The sequence below is a fragment of the Rhinolophus sinicus genome, linkage group LG05, assembly GCF_036562045.2.
Source record: "Rhinolophus sinicus isolate RSC01 linkage group LG05, ASM3656204v1, whole genome shotgun sequence".
NCBI classification, from domain to species: domain Eukaryota; kingdom Metazoa; phylum Chordata; class Mammalia; order Chiroptera; family Rhinolophidae; genus Rhinolophus; species Rhinolophus sinicus.
In genome coordinates, this window is record NC_133755.1 from 50,574,901 (window position 1) to 50,602,430 (window position 27,530).

A 27,530-nucleotide genomic window follows, 5' to 3' on the forward strand; every position below is an offset into this window, starting at 1 on the left:
GTGCCTGCTGCCCGGCGCTGCCGCAGTCCCGCCGCCGCTGGCCTCTGCCCACGTCCACACCAGCACTACGAACCGCCACAAACAGCCAAGAGCCAGTATGAGGATTTTGTTACTAGGAAGAAAATCTGAAAGGTGAGCTCCCTTGGAGAATATATCCTCCCTGGGGTTTAAAATTTTTTAAAAAGAAAGAAAGACAGAAGTCTTACACCTGAAATATTTTTTGTGTATGAGGGACATCTTGCCTTTAGAAGGTAACACTATTAATGATTTTAATAGCAATTGTAAGACCATTTGAATTCCAAGCCAAGATTATCCGTATCCTAATTCTGACTCCATTTTCAAAGAGAACAAAATTTTTATTGTTGTCCTACCCTCTGGGACTATAGGCCCAGCTCCCTCCAATTCTCACTACTTCCTCCTCTCACCCCTTTCCCCTCCTTAATCAGTCACCCATAGGAACAGGTAGGTGTTTAGTGAATGGGGAACTGGATGGAGAACCAGAGTCCTTGGTCACAGTCTCAGATTTGCCATTAACTAGCTGTGACCTTGATGAAGTCATTTAACCTCTCTGGGCTTTTTTGTCTTCCTCTGTAAAATGACGTCCTAATACTCCCTGACAGTGTTTCTCAGGGAGTAGGGCCATCAAAGTGGCAGCATGGACGTTAGACCCCTATAATCTCTACCAGCTCCCCTAAATCAACATTCACTCTAAGTGTTTCTAAAAAATGTGAGTGCAGAGCAAGTACAGCTTCCAGGAAAGCTCCCAATCAGATCATGGCCCCTCTGCTCCTTCTAGGTTCTGGGGCATCACGGCTTTTAGACACCCTCATAGAAATCACCAGACCCCACCACAGTGCTGCTGCAGAATCAGTCTCTGGAGGGCCCAGGAATCCGTATTATTAACAAGCATCCCTAGGGACTCCTTCGCACACTAACATTTAAGAAATGCCATTCTATGTGAGCTACTACTGATGTAGGAAAAGAGAAAACGTCCAGCACAACAACCCTAGAACAACTAGCAGCCTTTTCGTTTCAGATACCAGAGTAAGTTTTGTCTTTCTGCTCCAGTCCCTCCAGCCCCTCCAGCCCCCAGTCTTTACACCATCCTTCCCCACTCACAGCTTCTCATTCATTCGCATTTCGTCTTCAGGATCACTGAGTCCACAAGCCCTTTCCCCACTGTCCTGTCAAAACCTACTAGAATTACAAGCAGCTCAGCCACGGGGACCGAGGTCTGTTTGGCCTGAACCAGGAAGTGATGTGTTTATTGACACTTCAGGCAACTGTGCGCTATCGGTATGAACTGATAATATCTCGGAAGTCAGGAACACCTTCTCCAGAGCCCTGAAATCACAGCGCTGGTGGGTACTTCTCTGAAATAGAACCCAAAAAGGGAATAGAGAATTTCTGTTTAGTCCAGAAATTGCAGGTTTCATAAATCCCTTTGGTCATCTCTATCACGCAGAAATTTTTCTTCCTAGTGTACTATTTAGCTTTCTCAAGAGCCAGCAGTCTCTTGTTGGCTCCTGACACCGTCCTGAGGGCTTTGCATGCATTTTTATTTATTTAATCCTCACAAGAACTCAATAAGGATGGTACTATTATTACCCCATTTTACAGATGAAGAGACTGGGGCACAGAGGGGTTAAGTAACTTACCCAAACTTGCACAGTTAGTGAGTGGCTGAGTCAGGCTTCAAACTCAAGCACTGTGGCTCCAGAGCTTGTGAGCCCTAACCACTGCCCTGCACATGGCCTTCAGAGAAAACCAAAAAAAAAAAAATTGATTTAAAAAAAACTGAACTAGTACAAGACACTGATAAAGTTGATAAGGCTAATATGATATACTCTCCTTTTCCCAAAAAAGTGATTCTGCTCTCCTAGCCATCAGAGTAAAACAAAAAAAGAGAGAAAAAAGAAAAAAACAAATCCCTCATTTCTCCCAGATGCCAACTGAATATGATACCTGAATATGACAAGTGCTGGGAAGAATAGCACCATCCTATGGCTGTAGGAATTGTTCAAATGCCAGACAGGAAACAAGATTTCATTATATAAATTTCTATATTAACAGCCTAGATGGAATTCTAGTTAAAGATCCTGAGGTTCTCGCTCAATTCTAAATTCACTTTGAAATCCAATTAAAGGAACCACCACTGTAGGTGGCTCCACAGCCTGGCCCAGGAAGACCATTAGGATGTAGAACCCACACTGCAGAAAGTCCAAGATGCCTGGCCCTTAACTAGGGAAAAGAAGCATAGGAGACTCCATGTCAGACCCAAAAATTCACATTTGGCTAGCCCCCAGTGGCCAGATAGTTTAAAATTAGATTTTCTGACTGATTTGCAGTAAAATTATTTCTAATCTCCAAGTCTCTTGACAAAAATGTTTTTGGCCAACAATAACTTGTAAAGAGAGCAAAACAGCAGTTTTGTAACAGACACCTACAGGGCCCCCCCTCAGTGTCCATGTCCTTGTGTAATCCCCTTCCCTTAGGTGCTGGCAGGACCTGTGATTTGTTCCCAACTAACAGAATAGAGCAAAAGGGATGGGATGTCACTTCTGTGATTGCATTACGTAAGATTCTTCATCTTGCTAGCTGACTCTCTTAATTGTCTTATTGGCTTTAATTAAGCAAATAGGCATATTAGAAAGAAGTACATGGTAAGGAACTGAGGGCAACATCTATCCAACAGCCAGCTAGAAACTGAGGTCCTTAGTCCAAAAGTCCTAGAAGAAATGAATTCTGCCAACAACCACATAAGACTAGAAATAGATCCTTCCCCAGCCAAGCTTTTAGCTGAGACCCCAGGCCAGACCACCACCTTGATTTCTGCCTTGAAAGAGACCTTGAAGCAGAGGACCCAGCTAAGCCATGCCCAGGTATGACGCCTGACCCACAGAAACTGTGAGATAATGTGTTGTTTTAAGTTTGTGGTCTTTTTTTACACAGTAGTACATAACTAATGCAGTGCCTTAGCACTCTCCAGGCTCAGGCATGCTCACCAAGGGCCTTCCATGGGCAAGTTGGAGGTGCTGGAGGAATTGACACTCCAGCAGAGCAGCTCTCAACCAATGACCATCAGGATTTAGTGGATCAACAGCCAGGGTCCCTCATCTCTGGGTGTTGGGAGGACACTTCTGTAGCATGTTGTGCTCAGTCTCCCTGAGTGCCTCAGCAGAGCTGCGCCCCAGCTGCCCACATGCATCTTTCATAGGCTGCTTTTCTTCCCCATATCACCTTTCCTTCCCCCTGTTGGTGCTTCCTGGGCTTGCCTCCCAAATCAACTACAAATCATGGCCTACTTTTAGGGGAACCCAATTTAAGACAGTCGGTGAGGGGAAAGACAGTGATTTCAAAGCAAGATAAAGTCTAGATCTCTTGAAGACACCACTCTCCCAAGTGGAAGTTCAGCCAGCCCTGTAGCCGAGGCCTGCTGTGGAAGGAGAATTGGGAGTCCAGGACCTCAGGCTGCAGTCTCGGTCCCCATGACTGTGTAGCCTCAGGAAAGATTCTGCCCTCGGGGGTTTCACTTCCCAGCTGTAACGTGAGGGTAACAGTACTCACCTTCTGTTATGGGCTACACTGTGTCCCCTGCCAATCCATATATATTGAAGTCCCAACCCCCAGTACCTTAGAATGTGACTTTATTTGGAGATGAGGTCTTCAAGAAATCATTAATGAAATAATTAAAATATAAAAAGTGAGGTCTGATGGGTGGGACCTAATCCAATAGGAATCTTTATAAGAAGAGAAATGTGGACATAGATTGACACAGAGGGAAGACCATGTGAAGACACAGGGAGACGACAACCAACTACAGCCAAGGAGAGAGGTATCAGAAGAAACTGACCCTGCTCACACCTTGATCTCTTGAGCTCAGACACTTTTCTGTTGTCCAAGCCACCCAGTCTGTGGTACTTTGTTATGGCAGCCCTAGAAAACACATAGTCCCACCCAGGGTAAGGACATGAATTTGGGGAAGTCGGGGACAGAATGCTATAGACTGAACTGTGTCCACCCCTAATTCATATGTTGAACCCCTAATCCCCAACATGACTATTTGGAGACAGGGCTTTTAGGTCATTCTGGTTAGATGAGGTCATGAGGGTGGGACCTTAATCCAACAGGATCTGTGTCCTTATAAGGACAGAGAGACCACCGTTTGTTCACGTGCACTCTCTCTCCACCTTGTGAAGCCAGAGAGGAGGCAGCTGTCCCCACAATCCAGGAAAAGCGTCCTCACCAGAAGCCAAACCTTTCCATCCTTGATCTTACATTTTCCAGTCTCCAGAACTTCAAGTATAAATTTGTTGTTTAAGCCACCCAATTGGTTGTTTAACTATTTGTTATGGGGGCCCAAGCTAATATGTGTTCTGTGCCTTGGTTTCCCATCTGTAAAACAGGGATAACGGTGGCCATCTAGCAAGAGTGTTGTGAAAAACATTAACATGTGTGAGGCAGGTGAACAGAATCCAGCATATAGTAAGTGCTCTGTCTTTGTGGGAAACTGTTATAAAGATGGAGACAGTCTCTATGCTCAAGGGGCTTCGGGGTCTAAATTGCACAAAAGTGCCACGTGGCCTAAGCTGGATACTGAGATAATCTTGAAAATTCTCACTCCCATTGGCCAAAACTTATAACACCACATTCTTCTAGCTTTAATTTATATTCCTCTTAAAGGTTAATTTCCCCAGGAAGTGTAACAGTGATGAAAACAAATGGAATGAAAGATATTAGGTGTAGGACCTAAGAAGATAAGGCTAGAAACCTCTGGAGGATTTGAAGAATGAGAGTGAAGGCTGAAGGCCCTGAAGCCTATTTCTTCAAAGCGTTAATTAAGGAGAAAGTAGAGTTGAGTAGATTTGTGACAGGCAAGGCCATTTAAAGGGTAATTATAAACTGAATTATCACAAAATGTTTGTTTTTAAAAATACTCCAAAACTTTCAAAACTGTTTTATTTGTCTCTGGAAAGTAGGCCTGGACCAGCTTGTTCACTTTTCACACTTGGGGAAGCCTGAAACATAGAAGAGAATTTATTGTAAATAGTTAAAGGATAAAGACAGACAGTTCACACAAGAAATATCTCCAGAAAAATTAATTTCATTAGTAATTAAAGATATTTAAATTTAAATATACCAATATTTACCCATTAAATTCTACCATTTTTAATAGATCCCAATGTTGGCAAGAATCTGATGAAACTGGCACTCTTACACACCTGTGGTACTAGCACCAAACATCAAGTCACAGATTGTACCTACCGGTGACTCAGGAGTTCGACTTCTGGGAATCTATCCTAAAAATTTTTTTAAATTTATAAATACAGAAAGAAGAGGTTATTTGCCATGTTTATGAGAACAAAATCCTGAAAACAACTTAAATGTCCAACAATTAGAAAACTGTCCCATTTCATGGGCCATTAAAACTTGTTATAAAGTTGACTATATAGTAACCTCTAAACATGCCAATGACAGAATAAAACAGAACACAACACTGTGTACCATAGGATAATTTCTTAATTTGGTTGTATAAAAAAACTGCTTGGAAGCATTTTAGTATATTTCCATTAGTGGTTTTACTAAGATCATTTTGTATCATCTCAATTTTCTGACATCTCAACTTGAAGAAGAGACAAATGCATGACTAAAAAATAAAATCACTCAAATCATGGTCAGGCAGTTCAGATACTGGAACCCAGATGTATATCACTATGGATAATAAAATATTGCAACCAAATGCTTTAAGTTAAAAAATTTATCTATTTCCTAGTTTGCTCTCATTTACATTTCAAGGGTGAGTTCCGAGAGGGAGTTAAAGAGTTTAACACTATTACCCACAACCCCCAACTCCAATCCTTCATTGGCTCACTGGATATTGGGCAAGTGACTTAACTTTTGTTCCTTAGTTTCCTGACATAGAAAATGGATATAATTATTTGTGCATCACAGGGTGGTTATGAAAACTAAATAGGTTGATAGGTATAAACTGCCAGGAACAGTGCCTGGTACAACATAATAGTATGGACGCTGGTCATCCTTTCTCTGGCCTAGATCAAGCTTTTCACTATGTATGTGATCAAGCTTTCTTTTCTTGAGTTCTCATTTAGCTTTAGACATTTTATTTAAAAATTTTAAGTTTTCACATATCTATGTTTTAAACCTAAGAGATAAATTCATATATTGTTGTGTTTACCTAAAGAGCCTATATCAGCCTGTAGTCTATTATAGTTCGTTGTCTTAGTTTATTTTTGTCTTAAGAGTTATCTGGAAAATTCCAGGAAGGTAATATTTAAGTATCAGATTATGAAAACTTGAAGTTTATTGGTGTTGTCTTATTCTCACAGTTCATTTTTAAAATACCTGTTGGCCTCATCTAAGTCAAGCAGTTAAATATCCAAGAAGAGTCTGGTCTGAGGACTAGAAACCCAGCTTCCTGCTCAAATCCTTTAATGAAGCAGGTGCGCTCCTGTTGTTTGTGTAGCTGGATAATCTGACACGTTATCCAGTGGACTTTTCCCTCCATCTCCTGAGTCAAGGCTTGGGGATTGGGGTAAGGGGCCTGCAGATAGATAACAAACAGAAGTCCTCACTCGCTCAGCTTTAGAATTCAGTGCCCAGCTTAACAAGAGTCTGAAAAGCAAGACTCTCATTTGAAACAAAGCTGACTTTATTGAATGTGTGGGTTCTAGTGGGCAGAGCTCACCAGGTAGGCACAGAACAGGAAGGAGACAAGGTACGACGAGAGGAAGACTGCCTACAACCAGGAACTGAGATGCAGGTTGAACCAGAAGGATGTAGTTATTCAGAGGGGATGGAACTCCTGTGCAGAAGCTGCCTGATCCCTAGGAAGGGCCCCTGTACTGTGCCATCCTGGGCCTTGACCCAAAGCAATAGAACCCAAGACACTTAAAGTAGAATCTGAGGGAAGCAAGGATTTGCACCAACTGTTTGGGACGTTGCCTCTCAGAGGAGTTTAGTGGCCACATGGCTGAGGGACATCACCAGGTATATGGGGCTGAGGGCAGCCTCCTAGCCCATTTGGAAGTGGCAAAGCCAGAGAGACCAGAAGAGGCCTGGGTTCTGAGTGCAGAAGGCCCAGCAAGTCTGGCCTAGAGAAGAGAGCCACAGTGGGGCCATGGACATACACGGGGAATGTCAGCTCAGCAATACCCAAAACCAGGGGCCAGAGGACCAGCTGGGGTCAGGGGAGGGGAAATACATATGAGAGCTTCCATTCCCGCCTCTACAGTGCATACATATCGTCCCCACGGTAGCTAGAAGAGGAGGAGAAGTGGGGAGATCACTTAAGAGGCAAAGAGCTCCCATCGGGATTCTGAACATTGAAATGATTCGGCATTTATTTACTCAAGGAAGATAGACTTTAATGGGGCAAAATAAAGAGTTTTCCCACCATCTGAGTCATAAGAGTCTCACTGGGTTCTCAAGACTAAGTGGAATACAGTGTAGAAAGTCATATTTCTTTCCATCTAAATTGTGCTCAAAATCATCCATCCTGCTTCCGTGTGTGAAAGTGCAGACAGGACCCGGGCATCAGAACCCAGCATTGTGACCACAGCCTTGCCGTCTCAAGTCTGGAGGGAGAGCCATACAGATGATCTTCCAGCAAATGAAGATCCTTTATAATGAGCAGGGCTTTGTCCATCAAACCCCACGTGGCCTGTCTCTTCCCTTGGAGACCTGGCCTAACCTGCATGATGCAGGGGAACTTGGTTCCTCTAATCTCAGAGCACCCCCAATGAGGCAGGTGCCCAGGCCTGTATGCCACACCCGAGTTGTTGGAAGGACACATTCCTGGAAGGAAATATCCTCCAAAAAGGAAGAGAGTGATCAGAGGACCAGAAGAGTTCCTGAAAATAATCGAGTTGCATTTAAATCCCTCTACCCTTCCACTCGGAGATTTATGCTTAACGCTATTTCTGGAGCCCATCTGATCCCCGATCTGTTCTGGACAGCCCAGGGGTTAGAATAGGGGGAGGAGGGGGAGGATGGAAGGTGAAAGGACACACTGACCTCCCTCAGGGGTAGCTTATGTGGTCCTTGCAGTTGGTGGTTTTCTGCTAACCCAAAGAGCCATCTGTCCAAGGGAGGTCAGCAGCACGTCAGAGAAGCCCTGCCTGTACCTTTGAGGGGATCTTCCATCCAATTCTTGCCATTCTCCTCTGTGTACATATGGGACCTTTTATAAAATGCATAAATATCCCTTCAAGAAGTCCACTAGAATAGATGAGGATTTCCTTCAATGAATTTAACAACCAAGCTCATTCTATTGGTATGTCAGAGAAATAGAAATACTTGGCTTTCTTAAATTAAGCTCAGCTCACAGGTAGGGTTAGGAGCACAAACCAGGTAGAGATCTTGCCAAACATACCAAACTTCACACACACACATATGCCTGCACACACAACACACCAAAACCTACTTCCGTGACTGATTCAACCTTTTGTCTCCATGGAAAAATTACATTTCCAACAAAAGAACTCTCCCTCGCTTATTTTCACAAAGAAATAGGAATCTGTCTTCCCTCTAACATTTTTTTTATCTTGATCAGATTGGGCCTTAAGAGCCTTCCTTGGGTGCTGGTTGAACCTCTTCCTAAACAGCTGCAGCCCAGGGGGTGCCATTGGAGGTGGCATCACTCCCGAGTTCCATGGATCCTGTCCTGTATGCCCCAGATCGTATCTTTCCAGAGTTCCAGAGAGAACAACCAGCATCCATATCATCACAGGACCAACCCCGAAACCCCCCAAGTTTAGAAGACACAATAACATCCCCAAGCCAAAGGCAACCACTGGCACAGCCTTCCCTCTGAGCTTCCATGCCCTTGACCCAGGGCTGCAAAGTTAAATGCTTAAACCAGTGAGGTAATAAGGATGGTAAGGACTGACAAACCAGAGGACGCCCAGCCCCTCAAAAGGGAAGTGCAATTTTTGAAAATACTCTGCTGCCTAAACTCATCAGAATATGCCCCCTAAGACCACCAGTGAACACCGGGGCAGGCAAAAGTACTTCTGAAGGAAATGACTAGACCCCCCATGGTGGTAGGAGTTTTGCTAAAACACATAACCACTAGCTGGGGCAAATGCAAGATGAGAGACAGAAGATAGATGCTTCTGGGCTTGCCCAGGGTGCTAATAAATTCATCACAACTAGCCAGACTATCTCATTTCGGATCTTAAAATGCCATTAGAAGAAATGTCCCCAGTAATTAATTTCACATACACACATTACCGCAACCTGAAGAGGTGTCAGTGGAAATCTACCACCCACACAAGTTTCCTTCTCTCAGAAATCCTTTCCAAAGAACACTCCTATGACAGGCCAAAGTTTAGAAGTGTGTGATGGCGGCATATCCAGGCCTCCTAACAGACACTTATGTTCATCCATATATCCTTTCTGGAGCCCTTGTGAGCCTAGCACAACTGGCATCTCACTCCAACACTGAGGGTGGTCTTTGCCCAGGGACACAGCCTCTAGAGGATCACAGGCAACTCAGAACAAAACTCAGAGCCTTGCATGATGTGAAATGCCCGTGTTGTAGCCACAGGGGACAAATAGAATAAACAACAGTGGGTCAGTGAACATCTTGCCACCCAGCAATACCCATCCCCCAAGCAGCAAAATCCTACATCTCGAAGTCCAGTTCTAAGTCAGCCTGGCCTGGACCTTGGCATCGATCCCTGTCCCCACCAAGGCCAGATGCTGTGGCTGCACATGGCTCACGGCCCTTTCCGTCTACACACATACTTGCTGATTCAGTCCCCAAGGAAACCTGCTCCGGCCCGAGAAGTTAATCTCCATCTCTTCCATCAGCATATTCTTATGTACTTTGTTTGGGACTGTGCCTCTCAGGAATGTTGCTGATCTTGCATAGCCTGTTCTGCCCCCATCTCCAAATCCCCAAAAATGCCCATCTCTGCCAGCACCAGGATTGCACTCCTCAGATCCTCTCCAAGGGCAGAAAGAAAGGGTGATGGGGCATCCGGTGGTCAACTTACTCTCAAAAGGGTCAGGAAAGAAGTTCTCTGTACTGTACTTGCAACCTTTCTATGAGTGGATCATTGTTTCAACATCAGCATTTTTATTTCAAAAATGATGATTTGAATCTCAAAGAATGAGAAACCCTTGACAAAACGTGAGATCCAAGAACAGTCCCGTGGCACGCCTTACATGAAGGCACACTTGACAGAAGTTACACACATCTATAAAGATTTCAAACAGATGATTAATCCTTTATTCATTCTAAGAATTAGCACACTCTTCCAATTACCAACTTAAACTTGGTTAGCTAAAAGACTGAAAATTAAGTGTTTTGTTTACTTTCTAAAAGGAATTTCCAGTCAGAACTTTTGTTTCCTACTAGAAAACGTTAATCCCTCTTTAAATCAATTTACCATAATTGGCCTATTTCCAGGATCAATTATCCTTGGACAATAGGAATCTCCCATACAGCCTTGCGGCTGGTGTTGCCAACGTAGGTCTGCTCGGCGACCAGGATCGCCAAGCAGAAAGGAAGTGCCAGGTAGCTTACCGTGAGGATGCATGATGCCTACCTGATAAGGATCAGTGAGGATTAAATGCAAGTAAGATTCTTGCCTTAATAGCTAGTACATATTAAAACTTATGTTTGTGGAAGCGTTACTATTATTAACTTAGATAGCCAGGTTCAAGTTTCCATTCAGGACATATCTTCATTCTTTTCTTTTGTCCTCAGTCATTCCCTATCAGCTCATGTAGTAGCAAGAGAAATTCTGTCTCCTAAAGGTAGACTGGCAAGGGAAGGTTTATATCTCAAGTGGCCAGAATTGGAAAATCTAGATGGAGCATGTGCACAAATGGAATCCTTAGAAAACTAACCAGATCAGAAATGGGAACCAAGGCCCGCCAGTCAGCAGGCAGCCTGTACGACTTCAAACAAGAGTGGAGCATTGGTGAGAACCAAGTGAGAAAACCCAGAACACTTGGTACGAACAGAGCTGCAAACTGTGGCTCATTTTCAACTGCTCACCAATCAATACTGATTGCTCATGGTGATCAAGCAGACTTAATGCCCAAGTGAACACTGACGATGCTAGACACTTCACTGACATGAGGCCATTTGAACCTCACAGTTATCTTATGTACAAAGTAGGTACAATTATCATTCCCATTCTACAGATGGGAACACTGAGAACTGGAAAGATTCAGTAGCTTACCCACGACCACACAGCTAGCAAGTGATAGAACCAGGGTTTGAACCTCAGCATTCTATCTCCAGAGCCTGCACTCAACTGCTATTTGAAACTGTCTCTCACCACCAACCATCATTTATGATGCCACAGCCTCCACTGTCCCTTACCTCACACTAAGCTACTTGCTTGTTACAGCACATTTGGTTCCAGATCCTGATAAGCCTTTCTTATTTCAATAGCAATCGTGTTGTATGATGAAGCAAGGGGTCTCATTTGTGTAACAGTGAGATATAGCAAGAGCCAAAAGTCTACTTTCTAGATCTGGAGAAGCAAGCTGCTACTTCCAGGGACTTTGTTTAGCTTGGCAATTAGTAAGAGCTGTTACAATAAACTCCTTTGTTATTACTTATAAGATGCTGCCTTCTAACAAGGCCAATTTAAAAAAAATGTGTGTGTGTGTTATCACCATGCACCTTTATGTATAGCAATATAGTACTTATTTCTTTTTCTAAGAACCACAGAATACAGAAAACCTTTTGACGTATTAATTAGGATCATAAAAATGAGCTTATGTCTATGTTGAGTGATCGGGAGGAATGGCCTTCCCCTTGAGCTGCTGACCAATTAATTTGGGGACATAATAATACATCTTTCAAACCAGCAAACTCCACCTCCCACCGAGATACTTTTGCAAAATGATCTTGTTCCACTCATGGCTTAGCGTGGAAAATGCCACATGCTTCAAGGGATGTGTTTTGAGTTTTTTGACATCTATATTGCAGTTTAAGAAGGAACACTTTATCAGACTTCTGGTTGGGGAGATAGCTCCAGTCACAGACATCACACTCTGGCGACAAGCGTACGCCAACTCACCACTGCCACCATCTGCCCAGGGCGCTTCCTCCTCATTCTTCAAGCTGATAGCACAGCTGGCAGGTTGGGTGTTGTTTCTCAGTAGCTCTCTAGCCAAGGATACATGTGCTTCACAAGTACTGTTGCTATAGTTCTGATGATCTTGTTTCTAGAAACCGGAGTTAGTTGTCAAATAGTATGACAGTTAGAGTTTGAAGATCCGAATCAATATGTTTCAAAATTTTAATGGATAAAGTTGCATTTAAGTGATAAGGGGGGCAATGCTTCAGTTATTGTGGGGAGAAAAATCATTGTTCAATCAATTGTATTTTGTTCTTCTGTAACCATAAAATCTTGCACAACGGGCACCTTCATTAAAAAGATAATAGCATGGAACAGATCCTATATTTTAATGAATGCAGCATATGACAAATTCTGTTACACAATAAACATGCAAGAAAAAACTAAGGCAGCCACCTGCACATTTGCAAACACTATGACAACCCAACCATCAGATTTGGACAATAGGACAATCCATTCCCATAATTGCATAATTTATCCGGCCAACAGTCACCTAAGTAGGACTAGTAGACAAGAGAAAAAGAAATCCAAAAAGTAGCATTATACACCTGCCTGTTTCTGCCCTAAGTTTCTAGATTGATTGCTTCTCTTCTTTCTAGTATCTGTCCTTCTCTTCTGTCCCTAAACACAATCACATTGCTATTTAGGAAAGACCTTTACTGGCTCTTCTTTACAGCATTTCTTCTTCCTTTTCTGGGGGGGTTGGGAAGAAGGGGTATCTTTCTTTTAGTCTCAGACTTCCAGGTTGAACAGACTTGAAGTTTGGCACTTCGCTCTGCTTGGACTCCAGATCTGTACCTATAACACATCCTCAACCCTCTACGAGCTGGCTTCCAACCAATTCCTGTTACACATCTCAAATACTGGGCCTGGTTGCCTTTCCCAGCCTCTGTGTATCTTCTCCCACTACTTGCCACCCTCACATTCCCAAGAGTCCCCCGTCTCTGACTTCAGGACCTATCATGCTTTTGTTCTACCTTCCTGACACCTTCCCTCTGATGGTTTCTCCTTCCTCCTGTCAGTGATGTCATGTAGGGCTCATTTCTAAGGCCTTTTCTCTCTTCATATCTTACCTCCTCCAATGACTAGTCCATTTTCAGGCCTTCAAGCTTTGCCTCTCCAAGGAACGAGCCCATAAAACCAACCCACACTTCTGAGCTGTGCAACCTGATAACAGTGGTAACACTGATGCTTCCCAGTTTGTAAAGCAGGTTCATTTATGTCATCCCACGGAATGGCTGGAAAACCCCATGAGATTGCTGAGCTATCCAGCAGGGCTGTCTCTCAGGGAGGGCCTCTCCCAAGGGAGGCCCCTTAGGCACAGAAATGCCTCTTCTTTCTGTCTGATGTTTTTCCAGCTAAAGAGAAGCCACCACTACAGAGTGGGTGTACAGAGGTCTTCTCTCATGCCCCAGCTGCCAAGGTCCTATTAAAGATTCAGCATTTAGGAGCTCCGTGCCCTGGACAGTGACAGGAGGTAACTACATAGATGGCCAGGAACTTGGCTCCAAAGCTCTCATGGACCTGGACTCAATCCCCAGTCCTGACATTTCTTAATTGTGTGGTCTTTACCTGTGTTTTGTTTTCTTCCTTCGTAAAATGAGGACAGCAAATAGATCAGAGGATTGTTATAAACTAACTGGAATGTATACATAAATTGTCTGGCACATAGAACGGGCTCGATAAACGATGCGTATCATTGTTCTAACTTCTTAAACCTTTACCTCAGAGCCTTTGGCTGCTTCCAAAACGTCGTTGAGAACTTGTATGTATTCAGTTGCGCCTTTAAGGATATCAACTTTGCTGGGCTTCCTGCTTTGCGGAAGAAATGGCACCAGTGCCTTCAGTTTGGCAAAACCACGGTTGAGATTTTTTATCTGGAAAACAAAAAGACACAGTAACACACAGAGCAGCTAATTTGTACAGACATCCCCCCAAAACCGCACAAGGGGGGTTTGAAGGTTCATTTCCACAGCTCTCTTTTCTGGGTGGGGAATCTCAGCAGGCACATGCCAAAGAGTTGCCACTCCACCAACCATAGTTCCAGGCAAGGGGAGCGGGAGCCACATACACTCGGCACTGGAGGTGGACAGGCTGGAGGGGTGTCCATGTTCACTTGACCTCCTCCTCCTCTGAGAGCACACCCACTGCAACATAATGCGGAGGCAGTGGGGAGAGTGGCTAAAAGCTCTGAGTCAATACAGCAGGATTTAAAACCCAGTGCTACCATTAAGCTTTACAAGAGTGTATAGGATACTGCATATCACCAAGCCTTGGTTTATCTGCAAAGTGGAAAATACCACCTTGTAGTTTTATTGTTATAATTCTTCAACTTCTTTCCCAGCAGAGTTGATGATTTAGAGTCAAGTGTTAGAGTCCAGACAGACTGCATGTTGCCAGACTTGAAAGGTAGAATAAAGTACCTCTTTTTTTTTCTCTTTTTCTTTTTTTTTTTTTTTTTTTATCTCCAGGGTCTAATTCCTTAGCTCCAAAACACTGAAACTCTGATGATCAACCCCTGGGGGACACAGACCCTGGAAAAACTCAGCTCCCACTATACCATAAAACCAGTGTATGTACTCACTTATGTAGAGTCTTCTCCCACCCCACATCTAAGTGGACAATGGACATAGCCCATTCACAGCATAATACAGTGACAAATAAACTTGAAAATATTGAACTTTAATAATCAAAGAACTATAAATTAAAACAGAAATTAGATACTATTTTTCATGTACCAAGCTGGTAACCTTTTTCTTTTGTTTTGTTAATCATACCCAGCATTGAGAGTGGGAACAGTCCTATATCTTATAAAAGGGGATAAAAATTAGTAAACGTTTCTAAGAAAGCAATTGGGCAACTTGTATCAAAAATCATGAGATTATATACATCCCATTGATTCTAGCATTTGATTCCAAAGCAGGACACTATTCTGGTAAAACATGCACATAGATTTATGTAGCAGTAAAAAGCTGCAAAAAGCATACATGCCCCACAATGGGAGACTGGGTAAGTTATGGTTCATTTCTATGCTAGACTATGCAGTCAAAAGCTGCTCTCGGAAAGAATGCTTAGGAATGTGAGGGAATGCTTTTGATACTGTTAAGTGCAAAAAAGTATAAAGATGTGTACTAGATGGCCAAAATTTTGTAAAATTATATATATGCACACACATAACTAGAAAAAAAGACTGGGAGTATACAGAAAAATGATAGTTCCTGGTTGTTATATTTGTATAATGGGTGTTTCTTTTCCCTATTTAGTCATCTCTATATTTTCCAGGTGTATTTTTTCCCTAAGTTTCTTATTTTTTTAAGATATGTATTAAAATATAGCTAACATACAATGTTATATTAGTCCCAGGGGTACACCACAGTTATTCGACATTTATACACCTAAAGAAGTGATCACCGTAAGCCCAGCAACCATCTGACACCATACTATGCTGTCACAATATTACTGATAATGTTCCCTATGCTGTACATTACATCCCCAAGACTTATTTGTTTTATATCCAGGTGTATTACTTGTATCACTATATAGAATAAAGGTCATTAGCTTTAAAACAGTGGATAACATCAGGACCAATTCTCCACAGAAAGCAATTCCTTCCTGGTGGAAAGTCCCACTTAAAATGCAAAATATTGCATCAGAACCTTTTTTGAGGGCCACATCATCACTTCAGATCAGAGTCATTTTCATAAAGGGTCTAATGCCTGGTCAAACCATGGAGACTCTTGCACTTTTCCCAACTTTCCCTTAAGTCTTCTACTCTTCCTTGGTCCTTTCTCCCCACACCTTTCCCCAGACAAAACTTAGTTGATTCACTGGGTCTACATTTCTAAGGGACCCAGGGTGTGTAGGAACAGCCCCACAGACCTTCCTCCTCGAATCCAGTCTAAACGCTCACCCCTGCCTCTTCCACCATTCACCCTTCCCTCCCTGGGATCCGTCTCTACGGCAACACAAGACAAAGATTGCAAAGGGACCAAAGGAGACCAGATCTGACAAGTTTGGGGCCCTAGTTTAGTTAGAAATACTAAGAGCTACCGGTAGATGCCGCTCCGACTCCGGCCCACAGGACCATTCGGGTTGGTGATTTAACGAGAAACCCGCGGGATTGGGAAACAGACACTTTCTCTTGACAGGGGGTCGAGTGGGAGTCTGGGTGCACACTGAGGGGTCGTGTTTTTTTGTTTTGTTTGTTTGTTTAAAGAGTAACTTCCATTAGGTCCGACCCTTACCCCATTTGTGCTTCGAGGCAGAGTTGCAGAGCGCAGGGAAAATGGGTGGTGGGAGTCCTGTGCGCCCCAAGCACCCACGCAGCTTACTCGGTTGTGAAATTTAAGCGCAACTCTCCTGCTCTAAGCTTTCCAAAAGCACTTGCTAAGGGGAGACATTTTGGAAGTTGTCACGGGCCTCCTCGGGCTTACCCAAACCCGGTTTCTGCACAAGTTCAGGTGGGTTGCCAGGTGAGGCGGCCATCCCAGCGGCCGCGAACAAGGTGCTGGACCAGAGTGGAGGGTAACAAGGCCACTGTCATTCTCCCAGGCTAGGCCACGAGCAGGACCTCGGGAGGCCAAAGTCGCCTCTGGGCCCCGCAGGTGGGCAGTGAGTGGGTGCACCGTGTCCTGACCAGGTGTTCAGAGGTGGGTAGCAGCTACAAGAGGAGAGGGCAGGAATTCATTCCCGTCCAGGCGCGGGGGTCTTGGTGCTGCCGGACAGGGTGGCCTTGGGGACCCACGCGCGGCAAGGCGCTCACCCGCTCGCGCTCCTTGGCATTGGCCACGCGCCGCCGCTCCAGGACCAACTGGAGGTCGTCGGTGGATGAGTAGGCGCCAGAGGGCAGCCGCTTCAGCCGGCAGATGGCGGCCAGCTGGGGCAGCGGCCCAAATTGCTCCCGCAGCACTTCTTCCAGCACCTCGGCTGGCGGGGTGCCCAGGAGGCCGGGCGTGGCGTCCATGGCGGCGCACGGGGTCGACAGGCTGCCCGGGCTTTTCATCCAGGGCACCTGGGGCCGCACGAGGCCCGCGGGGCCGCGGGGGCGGGGCCTGGACCACCTGCACCCATTCCCCGCTCGCTCACTACAGCTCCGTCCCGCTTTCTGGAAGCAGGTCAAGGAATTGTTTTTAACGAACTGCACTGGTGATTATGGTGAACATTGACTTACAGACAACACTGGTTCTCAAATTTAACTGCACCCTGGAATCACCTGAGGAGTTTTTTTGGTTTTTCTTTAATCCACATGCTTGGGTACCAAACCCCCAAATTGAGATTTAACCAATCTGGGCTAGGACCTGAGCTTCTGGATATGTGTATATGCATGTATGCAAATACACGCATGTACATATATACATTTAGCAGAAAAAAAATTTGATGGATACACACAAAACTTTTTAAAAATTCATTTTGAAATCAAAGTTGCAAGAGCAATAACAAAGAGGTCCCGTAGCCTTTCACCTAGATTCTCTACTTGTTAACTTTTTTCACGTTTGCTCCATCACCCTCTTTCTCTCTATGAATGTTCTCACTGTGGTGGTTCGTTTTCCAAAGCATTTCCTCAGTCTTGCCCTATCTTCATAGCCTTGATCGTTTCGAAGAGGAGAAGTCTTCCATTCTGTAGGATGTCCCTCAACTTTGGTTTGTCCTGCGTTCCTTCAATTCCAGACCCAGGTGGTGCCCTCTTGGCAGAGACTCCATAGAAAAGATGCCTGGCTTTTCTGAGTGCATCAAGTCAGAGGATACATAATGTCAACCTTGATCATCTGATCAAGGTGGTGTCTGCCAGGTTCCTTTACCATACAGAAATTGACTAATTTTTCCTTTTAACTGATCAATATTTAATGAGGAGGTATCTTAGCATCCATTGCTGACTCTTGCCTGAATTCACCACCACTCTGATAATGGCCAAATGGTTAGCATCCTACTGTGGGGAAGAGCTTTCCTTTCTCCCCATTTATTTATTCATTTTGTATTCATCGGCATGGGCTCATGAATTTCTAATTTATTGAATAAGATGTAATTTATTCCTATCATTACCACATTTCCCCGAAAATGAGACCCAGCCGGTCCATCAGCTCTAATGCATCCTTTGGAGCAAAACTTAATATAAGATCCAGTATTTATATGATATTATGTGATATGATATGATATGATATTATTGTGGGGATAGAGCCCCAGAAAGCAGTTTCCAGGCTCTCAGCCTCATATAGAAAGGTGCTGGCTCAGGTAGTAAATGGCCATCAACTGTGATTGCATGGCCATCAGCTGTGGCTAGTTGGCTGTCAGCTGTAACCAGTGAGCCATTGGCCACTAATATAACTGCTGTGGCTAGGCTAGCAGTAAAGATGGGAGCTAGCAAGAAGATGGTGGCTGAGCCTGTAAGCGGTACAGTGAGGGTTGAGAATTGTGTGGCTCCTGTTTCCTGTTTCTCCAACCCAGCTGCCAGCGAGAGTATAGTGGTATGACTCCCCTACCTATGGCTCCGCGGGTGTTCCTGTTTGGCCTCACCATATCCTGTGTTCTCTTGTGGGGAGCGGGAGCAGAGACCCTGCCGGAGGCCCCCCACAACAATTATATTATGAGACCTGGTCTTATATAACACCTGGTCTTATATTATATGACACCCAGTCTTATATTAAAATAAATAAGGCTGGGTCTTATTTTTGGGGAAATGGCATTTTAATGCTCAAATTGTCCCAGATTTGGCCAGTGCGAAGCCCTCCAGGCTGTCCCCTTTCAACATAATCTCATCATTCTTTGAGCACTTTCTTGTACCAAAAAAGACACATTCCAGGCTCATCTTGCAGCCCTGGAATCAGTCAATTCTCTCTTTAGTGGAAGATGGGATTTACAGACCAAAATTGAATGCTTGATTTTTCATTCCTTTTGGGATGTCATTGCTTCTAAGCACTGTTTGCAGACAAAAAAAAAAAAAATGTACATACATACACACACACAAGCATACACACACATACAGCTATACGTGTATATAGATGGATCGGTAGATTTAAAAAGCACGAGTTCACACTAATACTTCCAATTCTAATTCAACACCTCGGCTTTCTCTCTAGTTTCCCCCGTTCCTTATTTATAACTCCCTTCTCCCACAGTGAGAAGTCTGGCTCCAGTCATCCTCCGTATATTTACTTATTTGCTCAGTTCTCATGTATGACCTCTCTCTTAGCCACATCAGCTAAGTCCTCAGCCCTATCTCCTCAGCTCCCACCATGGCACTGCCTCCAAGAGAAGGGCAAGGGGAAGAGAAGAGGACATACCAATGCTGAACTGGGTTCCCCTGAGTCAGGGACCTGAGAATGGGGAGGTGTAATCTGGTATTCCATCTTCTATATGGCTTGCATTTTTTATATTAAGCATGGGTCAGTTCTATAATTTTTTAAATACATATATTTTTAAGGAGGAAAATAATTTTGTTTGCTCTAAGTTTGTTTGGTGGTGTTTACTGGGAGGCAGATAGAAGGCAACAGGAGCCAAATGTGTGGGAATGATGCTGAAAATGGAGATACAGCGGTACCTCGGTTTTCAAACGTCTCCATTGATGAACATTTTGGTTTACAAACGCCATAAACCCAGAAGTAAATACTCCAGTTTTCGAACATGACTCAGAAGTCAAACATGTCACGCGGCTTCTACTGAGTGCAAGATCCTGAGTCCTAGCTGTCAGCTGTTTTTGAATGGTTCAGAACTCACGGATTACATTCGAAAACCGAGGTACCACTGTAGTTTACCACTTACTTAACTGTCCTTGCATCAAAAAGGACATTATTGACATTGTTCTATTTTATTGCCAAACCTTTGAGCAGACCAGCTGCTATACATCAGGAACCCAGTGTGAGAACCCCAGACTTTGTTCCTTCATACTTTCTCCCCTCTATCAACTCCAACTATAACTTTCTGAACTGTTGGCTGTTAGATTCTTCCACTGAGCCATCTGCCCTGAGGGAGAGCCGTTTGAGCTAAGGTGTTACACCTGATGGTGACAGTGTCACTACCTTGCCATCACCCAATAATGCAATGACCTAATGAACAAAAAAGATTATTTCTCTCTCCTTTAACAGTGCAAAAGGCATAGGTCAGCAGTGCATTTCTGCCCTCATGGTCACTCAGGGACTTAGGTTCCTTCCAAATCATACTCCTCCATCATTGTTCCTAGGTGTCATTTTGAAAAGTGGAGTTGTCCCCATAGAGGCTTCTGCCATCACTAGTGCCTGGCAGGGATTGAGCCTCACAGCACATAAGTCCCAGGCTATTCACCCCAGGCAGGGCTCAGAGCAGGATCAGAAGCTCTTCTAGGTATTCCAAGCAGATGCCAAGGGATCTCGTTTAGGGATTTAGGTCCTTACACAAACATTGGGAGGACTGGAGGAGGAGGGAGGGGCTCTGAGTTCAAGAACTCACCACCAAAGCTGCAGACCATGGAGCTCCTGCACCTGCCACTCAACGCCCGAAAGCTGGGAAAGGAGCCCTGGAACACTGCTGCAGAGAAAGTTCCAACCCCCTGTCCTGTCCACAGGAAATAGACAAAAGGACCGGAGGTGCTCTGCCCCACTTCCACACTTGCAACCTCACACAACTGCTTCTAATTAAATCACCTTAATTGGCATACACAACCTTCAGCACAAGGGCTTCTGGAAAATGGAGCTTCAGCCTCCCTGCCTCTGCAATGCAGAAAGGCACCTTGGAGGAAGGGAGAGAGGCTGGAGGGTTGAGGAAGCCAATCCACATTATCTTCCACCTGAAACACGAAGAAATTTCCCCTTGCTCATCTCATGGAGGTTCATCTCATCAATCTTTGCCTGTTCGTTACCCTGAGGCCCCGCTGAGAGGAGCACCCCCTCTTATACCTGTCAGCCTGGGTGCTCAGCAGCCCCCCCCATCACACCAGCCCGATCATGACTCAAACACAGGTCCCTTCATCTCCTTAGCTTAGTCAAGACACAAAAGAGCTGCTAAAAGAACAGCTTTAGTAAAACAAACAAACAAAAACATATTTAGTAAGAGAAGGCAAAGCATGACATTTTTAAAAGGGACCAAAAATTATACAAAAGTGTTTGCATTGCCCAGAATTCCTATCCAAATTAATTTGGCAATTGTATATTATTATTCATATTCACATTAATTTGTGTTGTTATTATGACATATTGTTTCTTATATGGTATATATTATTTTATCTCACCACATTTCTAGGAGTTAGACTTTACTCCAATTGTGTAGATGAGAAAATCAATGTGAGAATTTGAGTGACAACCCAAGGTTGTGCTGCTTGCTGGTCAGTGGCAGAGCCGAGTCTCAAACTCAGGTTTGCTGCATCCCCTGCAGTTCTTTTTCCTCGACGTCTGAGTGGCCTCCTTCCCAAAGTTACTGAGTCCAGCCCCGTGCCTGGGGTGGGCCTGGCCCACGGGTACACAGACCCTGATCCTCTCTCCGTGGCCCTGCTTGCCGTGCTCATACTTTACTTCCCTTGAGGCTCCTCCTCCACTCTCACAGGCCATGAGTTGAGGTAAACATCTTGACCATATCACTAGCAGGGTTAACAGTGAGTCAGAAGTGCTTCTCCACCAAGAGCAGAAAAGAGGAACCAGCCCACAGGCTTTGTCCCCAGAAAGCTGGTAAAAGGTTATTTCCTCAACAGGGACCCTCAGCTCAAGTCCTTCTACTTCGTGCCCCAGCAGCTGGTAGCCTTGAGCTCTGACAAGATGCACAAAGATGGCCGGCAGCCTCGAGAAGGGGTAGATGGAAGCTGAGAGCCCTGTGGGCTGTGGGGTCTCTAGAGAGAAGCTGAGACATAAGCAGGGCCCCAGGGTTAGTAGTGGGTCAGAGGGAAGAGCTTCTGCAGCTCGGTGGTTCATAGAACCTTTGGGCAAGTCATTCAAACTCCAGGCTTCTTCTTGCCATCTGTAAAGTGGCAATTATAACAGAAATCCCTCAGAGGTGTGATGAGGAGTCCATTAGACCATGGGCATAACCATAACAGCAAACACCTTTATAGAGGTCCACACTCCATAAAGAACCAACGCTTTTACAGGGATCCGCATGCCACACCCTTCTAAACCCTTTATAGACAATAACTGTCTTAAACCACACAACAGCCTCAAGAGGGAGCTACTGTAATTTTTTCACAGAAGAAATTGAGACACAAACTTCAGGTAACCAGCTTTCCCAGCTAGAAAGGGACAAAGCTGGGACTGTCCCCAGACAGTCTGGTCACAGAGCCTGGGTCTGTAACCACCAATCTCCTGCCTCATCTAATTCCCACCACATTGGAAGTGAAGGCTACAGTAGCAAAGATGGTTTATGAACCAAACAGAACATCCAGAAACTCAGCTATTGTACAGACAAATCCAAAGTGACCCAGGAAGAGGGATGGGCTGAGCAAGAGTGCAAAAGCTGAAATAAGAGCTGGTTGAGGGGACACTGAGGCAGGGCTCAGTTCCAAGGATTTGGTAGTGGAGATGTCAAGAAAGGCTCTTTGGGGCCGCCTGGAAGAGGGCCTGGAATTCCTGTCCTGGGACTGGTACAGCTGGGAGTGGAAAATGCTTGTCATATATAAGGAAGGTAAGATTGCAACAAAAGCAGGGCTTTGGGGAGATTCAAGAAGAAGTGGGGTGCAGGCTGCTTTGGGGAGAGTACGTGAAACTAAGAGGCACAGCTGTGCTGGCCATACCCTGCTGCGTGGGCCCTTGTCCTGCAGGAGGAAGCCTTGTTGAGGCCCAGCTGGCAGGCCCCTGTTCTAATTCTCCCCTCCCAAGAGCAGTGCAGGCCTCCTCACTCTTCTGTGATTCTCCCTGGGACCTGGGCTTTCACTGGCAGGGAGGGTCCCTGGCATTGGTTGGCTTTGAGCTGCAGGAATTGATAACAGCAGATAGAAGTAGAGCCAGTTATAACTTTCCCTTATAAGTGAGAGCAATACAAAAAGAGACGGTCTTTCCTGCAGACATGGTGCAGGGGAGATTGGGTCAAGGCCCAAATGTAGGTACAGTACATGGGAGCAAGTTGTTATAAGAATTCAGGAGGATGGAGGCCTGGGGCATTAGTTGGTATAGGACACTCAGTTGCTGACTATAGGCACAGGTACATTTTCCTCTAAACTAGTGACTTCTGTCGTCCTTAAAGTGCTGTGACATCTTCCTCCAGAATATGTGCACTCTCTTTACTGAGAAATTGTTCCCTACCCCTAGAAAACCAGGCCTGGGAGACCATGTCAAAAAGAAATCTATGCCTTCTTCTCCCTGTGCTTGAGTCAGGCCTTCCCCTAACATGAGTAGAACCCAGGCTCCATCAGGTTGGGTCCCCATACCCGTGGCTCTGGAAGAAAAGGCTGTGGGCACAAGGTGCCAACAGCACACCCTGTGTGGTGGCAATTGTCTGTCACAGCCTCCTGTTGCCACCAACACAATCCATGGTGACCGAGAGTGGCAGCTGTACAGGGTCCCCACAGCAGAGGCAGGGTGGGACAGGCTGTCCAGAGTGACAAGCTGACCACTTCCCCCAGGTCAACTGAGGACTTTACTGTCTCCCCAGATGGCTCCATTCAGTCTGTAAACAACTTAATTCCTCTGCCTTTCTGACTCTCTCTTAGGGAATTGCAGCTTTCGGAACCTCCCCTGGAGGAGCAAAACTACCTCCTATAACCAGGCAACACCATATAGCTGCCTATACTGCAGAAGAGTGGTTTATATCCAGAGAGGCCTGCACAGCCAGACTGAAAGCAGGGGGCTATCTCTCTACCAGTGGCCTTCTCCCTTCTGGGGCCTGTACATGGCTGGCAGCTGAGCTTCTATTTCCCAGGCAAAATATTGGAGAATTCCTTTCTGAGGAGCCTCCCACAGCCCTTAGGTTAACTAAAATTAGAAATGCAGATGCTCCAATGAAAAATCCAACTAGCCCATCATGCCCTAAAGTAGGACCCACCAATCACCAAGCCTGTCCCACAAAGATCTAAAACTTTTTGAAAAAGTTAAAGGGGCTCTTGCCCTACTAGATAACCAAACATAGAAAACTACAATAATTAAAACAATGTGGTTCTAGTAAAAGAAAAGAGCTCATTAGAATGTAATCAAAAGCCCAGAAACAAACTCGTGAATATAGTATTTGAAAAAGTTGACTTTTCAAGTGAGTGAAAAATAGTATGTTATGAATTAATGATATTTGAGAAAAAGTAGATGCCTACCTCATGATGTTCCAGAAATAAATTCCAGATGGCTTAGTAACATAAATGTAAAAAGTAAAACTATGTAAAAATACTAAAAGAAATATAGTAAAATGTTATTTCAATCCTGGAATAGAGGAGGAATTTCTAAAAGTGATAAAATGCTAAGAAGCCATACAAGAAAAAGTCAAAGGAAAATATGAATACAAACAGATTCAAGTCTTGTTCAGCCAAAGATATCATAAAAGATAGAATAGATTTCCATTTCTGATCATCATGGAGTAACTGGACTGGCCTTTTTGCTGTAAGCAACTAGAAAATTGGACAAAATACATGAAATTATTGTTTTCAGACATTGGACAACAGGCAGAGCAAAACTGTGATCCAAGTTCCTGGCTAGGGAAGCACACCTGAGCCCATGACCCACATGGGTTTCCTCCTAGAGTGTCTTTCCAGACCACAGTACAGGGAGCAGGGTCCCATACAGGGTATGATAGTCAAACTAAGCTGGAGAAAGAAAGATGGGAGTTTGGGGGGACAGAGTGTGCTAGAATTTAGTGAAGAGTATGATGGGGAGGGAGCTATGCAGAGAAAGAGTTCCAGAAATCTCCTCAGGGTTCCCTGTGTGTACATAGGAGGGGATTCCACAGGCAGGGCAAAGCACTGCTGTAGAAATTCTCATTCTAAATTGAGCTGGCAGAAACCTGAGTCCCTGGAAGGATGCATGGGGGCACAAGACAAGGCCGAAGTCAGAGATACGCCTCTGAGAGTTAACAGTCTGAAAATGAGATGCAGCCAACCACAGGAGAGAAATCCGTTTTTGGAGTGGTTTAAAGACCTGGAATAATCTAGCTCCAGCCCCATCTGCAGAAAAGGAAACTCAGAGAACAGCCAGGATGGCTATGACGTCCTGAGAACTTGGACCATCTATGGTTTCCCTGTCATTGGTGTTAAACCTCTGCTGTTTTTCAACAAATTAATTACGTGTTCCTAGCTATTAAGGAACTAGGAACTAGCACATTAACCAAAGATGTGCTTCTTTCAGGACAGAAAGGACATTGAGGAAGGGGAGCCAATCCAAGGTGAAGAGAGTATGGCAGCTGTCGCAGAGATAAATACAAAGGTTTTGTTCATCCAATAAGTATTTATTGAGACCCTTGGGACCCGCTGTCTGACAGACCTGTGCTGATTGCTGAGGGGGATACAGAGGCACAGCAAGGCTCTTGCCTTGAGGAGCCATTGGTGCCACTGGGTCCCTTGAGGTAAGTATGCTTGAGGGGTAAAATAAAAGTACAGAGCAGGAAACACAGATGGAAGGCCCCAGAGGGTTCAGAGGCTCGAGTGGAAAGGGTCCAGAGCTAGCAGCGGCAGTGACCTCTCATTTCTGGCCTGCCTCAGGCCACACCCTAGCTAACGGGCTTCTTGCAGACCCAGTGATAGGGGGAGTTACAGTTCATGTCATTCCACTTCTGCTGAATTTGGACACAGTCTTCATTCTGCCCATCTCTGTGGCGCCAGTTGTCTGGTTGGTTATTTTCCCAAAATCTGGAGGGAGAGGGCTTTATTCTATGAGATGAAGAAAGAGTCCCTTTCCCCCACTGTGGCATAAGGAGCTGACGTGACATGGGTCCCTAATCCCCTGGTGGCCCCAGGATGGGAACGGAGCTGGGGCCAGAGTCACCAGGAGGGGATCTCTGCTGAGGTCGGCCTTAGTTACCGAGGATCAAAGGACAGGAAGGGTGTCTGAAGCTGCAAGCCCCCACCCCAGAATTCACATTCAGATACCTTGTGATCTGGGCAGGGCCTCTTGGGACCAGGCCTATGCAGGATATAGACAGGCAAAAACAAACAAACAAACAAACAAACAAACAAAAGAAAAACAGGAACATCCCCTCAGGCTGCCTGCCACGCCTGGAACATGTCCTCTGTGGAGAGGTCCAGGCAAGGATCACAACTATGCCCATTTATACTCACATGCACGTACACACATCATACACCCATCACACACAGTTATGCACACACACCATACACACACACCATACATATGTCACATCATACACACACTATACGTACACATCACGCACAACTACACACATCACATCACGCACATACACACGCACACATCACGTACAATCATACACACACCATACACACACATCACACACACACCAGACACACATCATATCACACACACATCATACACGTATATCACACACACAACATTAACACTTACTGGGCAGGTTTACACAGACAGGACAGGGCCACACAAGAGCCTCTAATCAGACCTGCCTGAGACCGTGCCTGGGACAGCACCAGGCAGTGGCTGGACTTACGCTCTGCTCTGGGCATCATTGAATGGTGTCCCGTCTACCCAGCGCCAGGAGCCCTCATTTCCTCTGTCAGTGAGGCCAATCCAGTGGTAGGTAGTACTCGTGAACGCTTTCAGATATGCCTGGCAAGAAAAGGCAGTGTTGTTTGACCTGTGCGAGGAGCTGGTTCTCCGAGCCACGTAGAAGAGGAGTTCAGGTCATCCCCTGCTGGTCCCGGGGGCCTGCGGACCGCTCCTCTGAAGGAGCTGGGTCCCTCCCCGTGCCTTCCACGGTTTGTCCAAGATCTAGGGCAGCAGCCAGGTCCCCTGAAGGGAAGTCCAGCTTCTCCCATGTTGACTTGATGAGGAGTGGGGTTTTCCTGGGAAAAAGAGACCTGGCCACAGTTTATTAAGGAAATTTGTTTTACAAAATAGCATGTCCTTTGACAGACATACAAGAACAGTTGGGAGAACCACCAGGATGGGCAGTTCTGTTAGTTGAATTAGACCAAACCTGTTGTGGTCTTTTGTCAATAACCCTAGTAAATTCTGATAAGGACCTTCAGCAGACGGGCCACCCAGGGACTATATGGACTTTGGTGGTCCTCAAACTCCTATGTGTATGTCTGGCCTTCCCAAGAAGCCTGGGTCTCCTGCTCATGGGCCCTCCACAGCTACTGAATTAACTGACGTTAAAATCAAGATTGACAACTAGAGAAGATGCTGAGGGGTTAAACAAGGGGATGAGGAGGGAAGTATACGCCCCACACTTTGTGGGCAGTCATCTGGTGCCACCTCCCTTTGCCCTCCCTCACTGCTGAAATCTGTGGGCCTGGGGGTCTACCTCATTCACTGAGGACATTGGGGTTTGCTGTCAGTGCTTCTACTTCCAGTGCAAGATGCTCATCAGAACACAGTAAATATTTGC

General features: G+C 45.1%; 2 protein-coding genes and 1 long non-coding RNA gene across 5 annotated transcripts in view; 1 reads left to right on the forward strand and 2 right to left on the reverse strand.

Moving 5' to 3' along the window:
* Positions 1–26,159, forward strand: LOC141571561 (uncharacterized). The gene is made up of 2 exons (XR_012496400.1): positions 1–132; positions 25,340–26,159. It is a non-coding gene; the product is annotated as an uncharacterized LOC141571561 (long non-coding RNA).
* Positions 13,579–18,221, reverse strand: FIGLA (folliculogenesis specific bHLH transcription factor). The gene is made up of 2 exons (XM_019717033.2): positions 16,888–18,221; positions 13,579–14,002 (listed from the first exon to the last, which is right to left on the reverse strand). The coding sequence occupies exons 1-2, from the start codon at positions 17,125–17,127 to the stop codon at positions 13,838–13,840; spliced, it is 405 nt and encodes a 134-aa protein (XP_019572592.2). The 5' UTR covers positions 17,128–18,221; the 3' UTR covers positions 13,579–13,837.
* The window catches only part of CLEC4F (C-type lectin domain family 4 member F), a 10,090-nt gene continuing 7,980 nt past the window's right edge, over positions 25,421–27,530 (reverse strand). For 2 of the 3 annotated variants that reach the window (XM_074332140.1, XM_074332141.1), the window contains exons 7-8: positions 26,628–26,746; positions 25,421–25,839 (exon numbers count right to left, since the gene is read on the reverse strand). In XM_074332140.1, coding sequence (XP_074188241.1) covers positions 25,701–25,839; positions 26,628–26,746 — 258 coding nt within the window. In that variant the 3' untranslated portion in view covers positions 25,421–25,700. Of the gene's footprint in view, positions 25,840–25,964; positions 26,114–26,627; positions 26,747–27,530 lie in introns of those variants that run through there. The other variant, XM_074332143.1, reaches the window with a different exon arrangement.

What these genes read in the sequence shown, in the direction of transcription:
- FIGLA (XM_019717033.2), bottom strand. Translation starts at nt 17,127, where the DNA reads ATGAAAAGCCCGGGCAGCCTGTCGACCCCGTGCGCCGCCATGGACGCC. An exon ending in ATGCCAAGGAGCGCGAGCGG is followed by an intron (nt 14,003 to 16,887) that starts GTGAGCGCCTTG and finishes TTTGTTTTCCAG; the next exon opens with ATAAAAAATCTCAACCGTGG.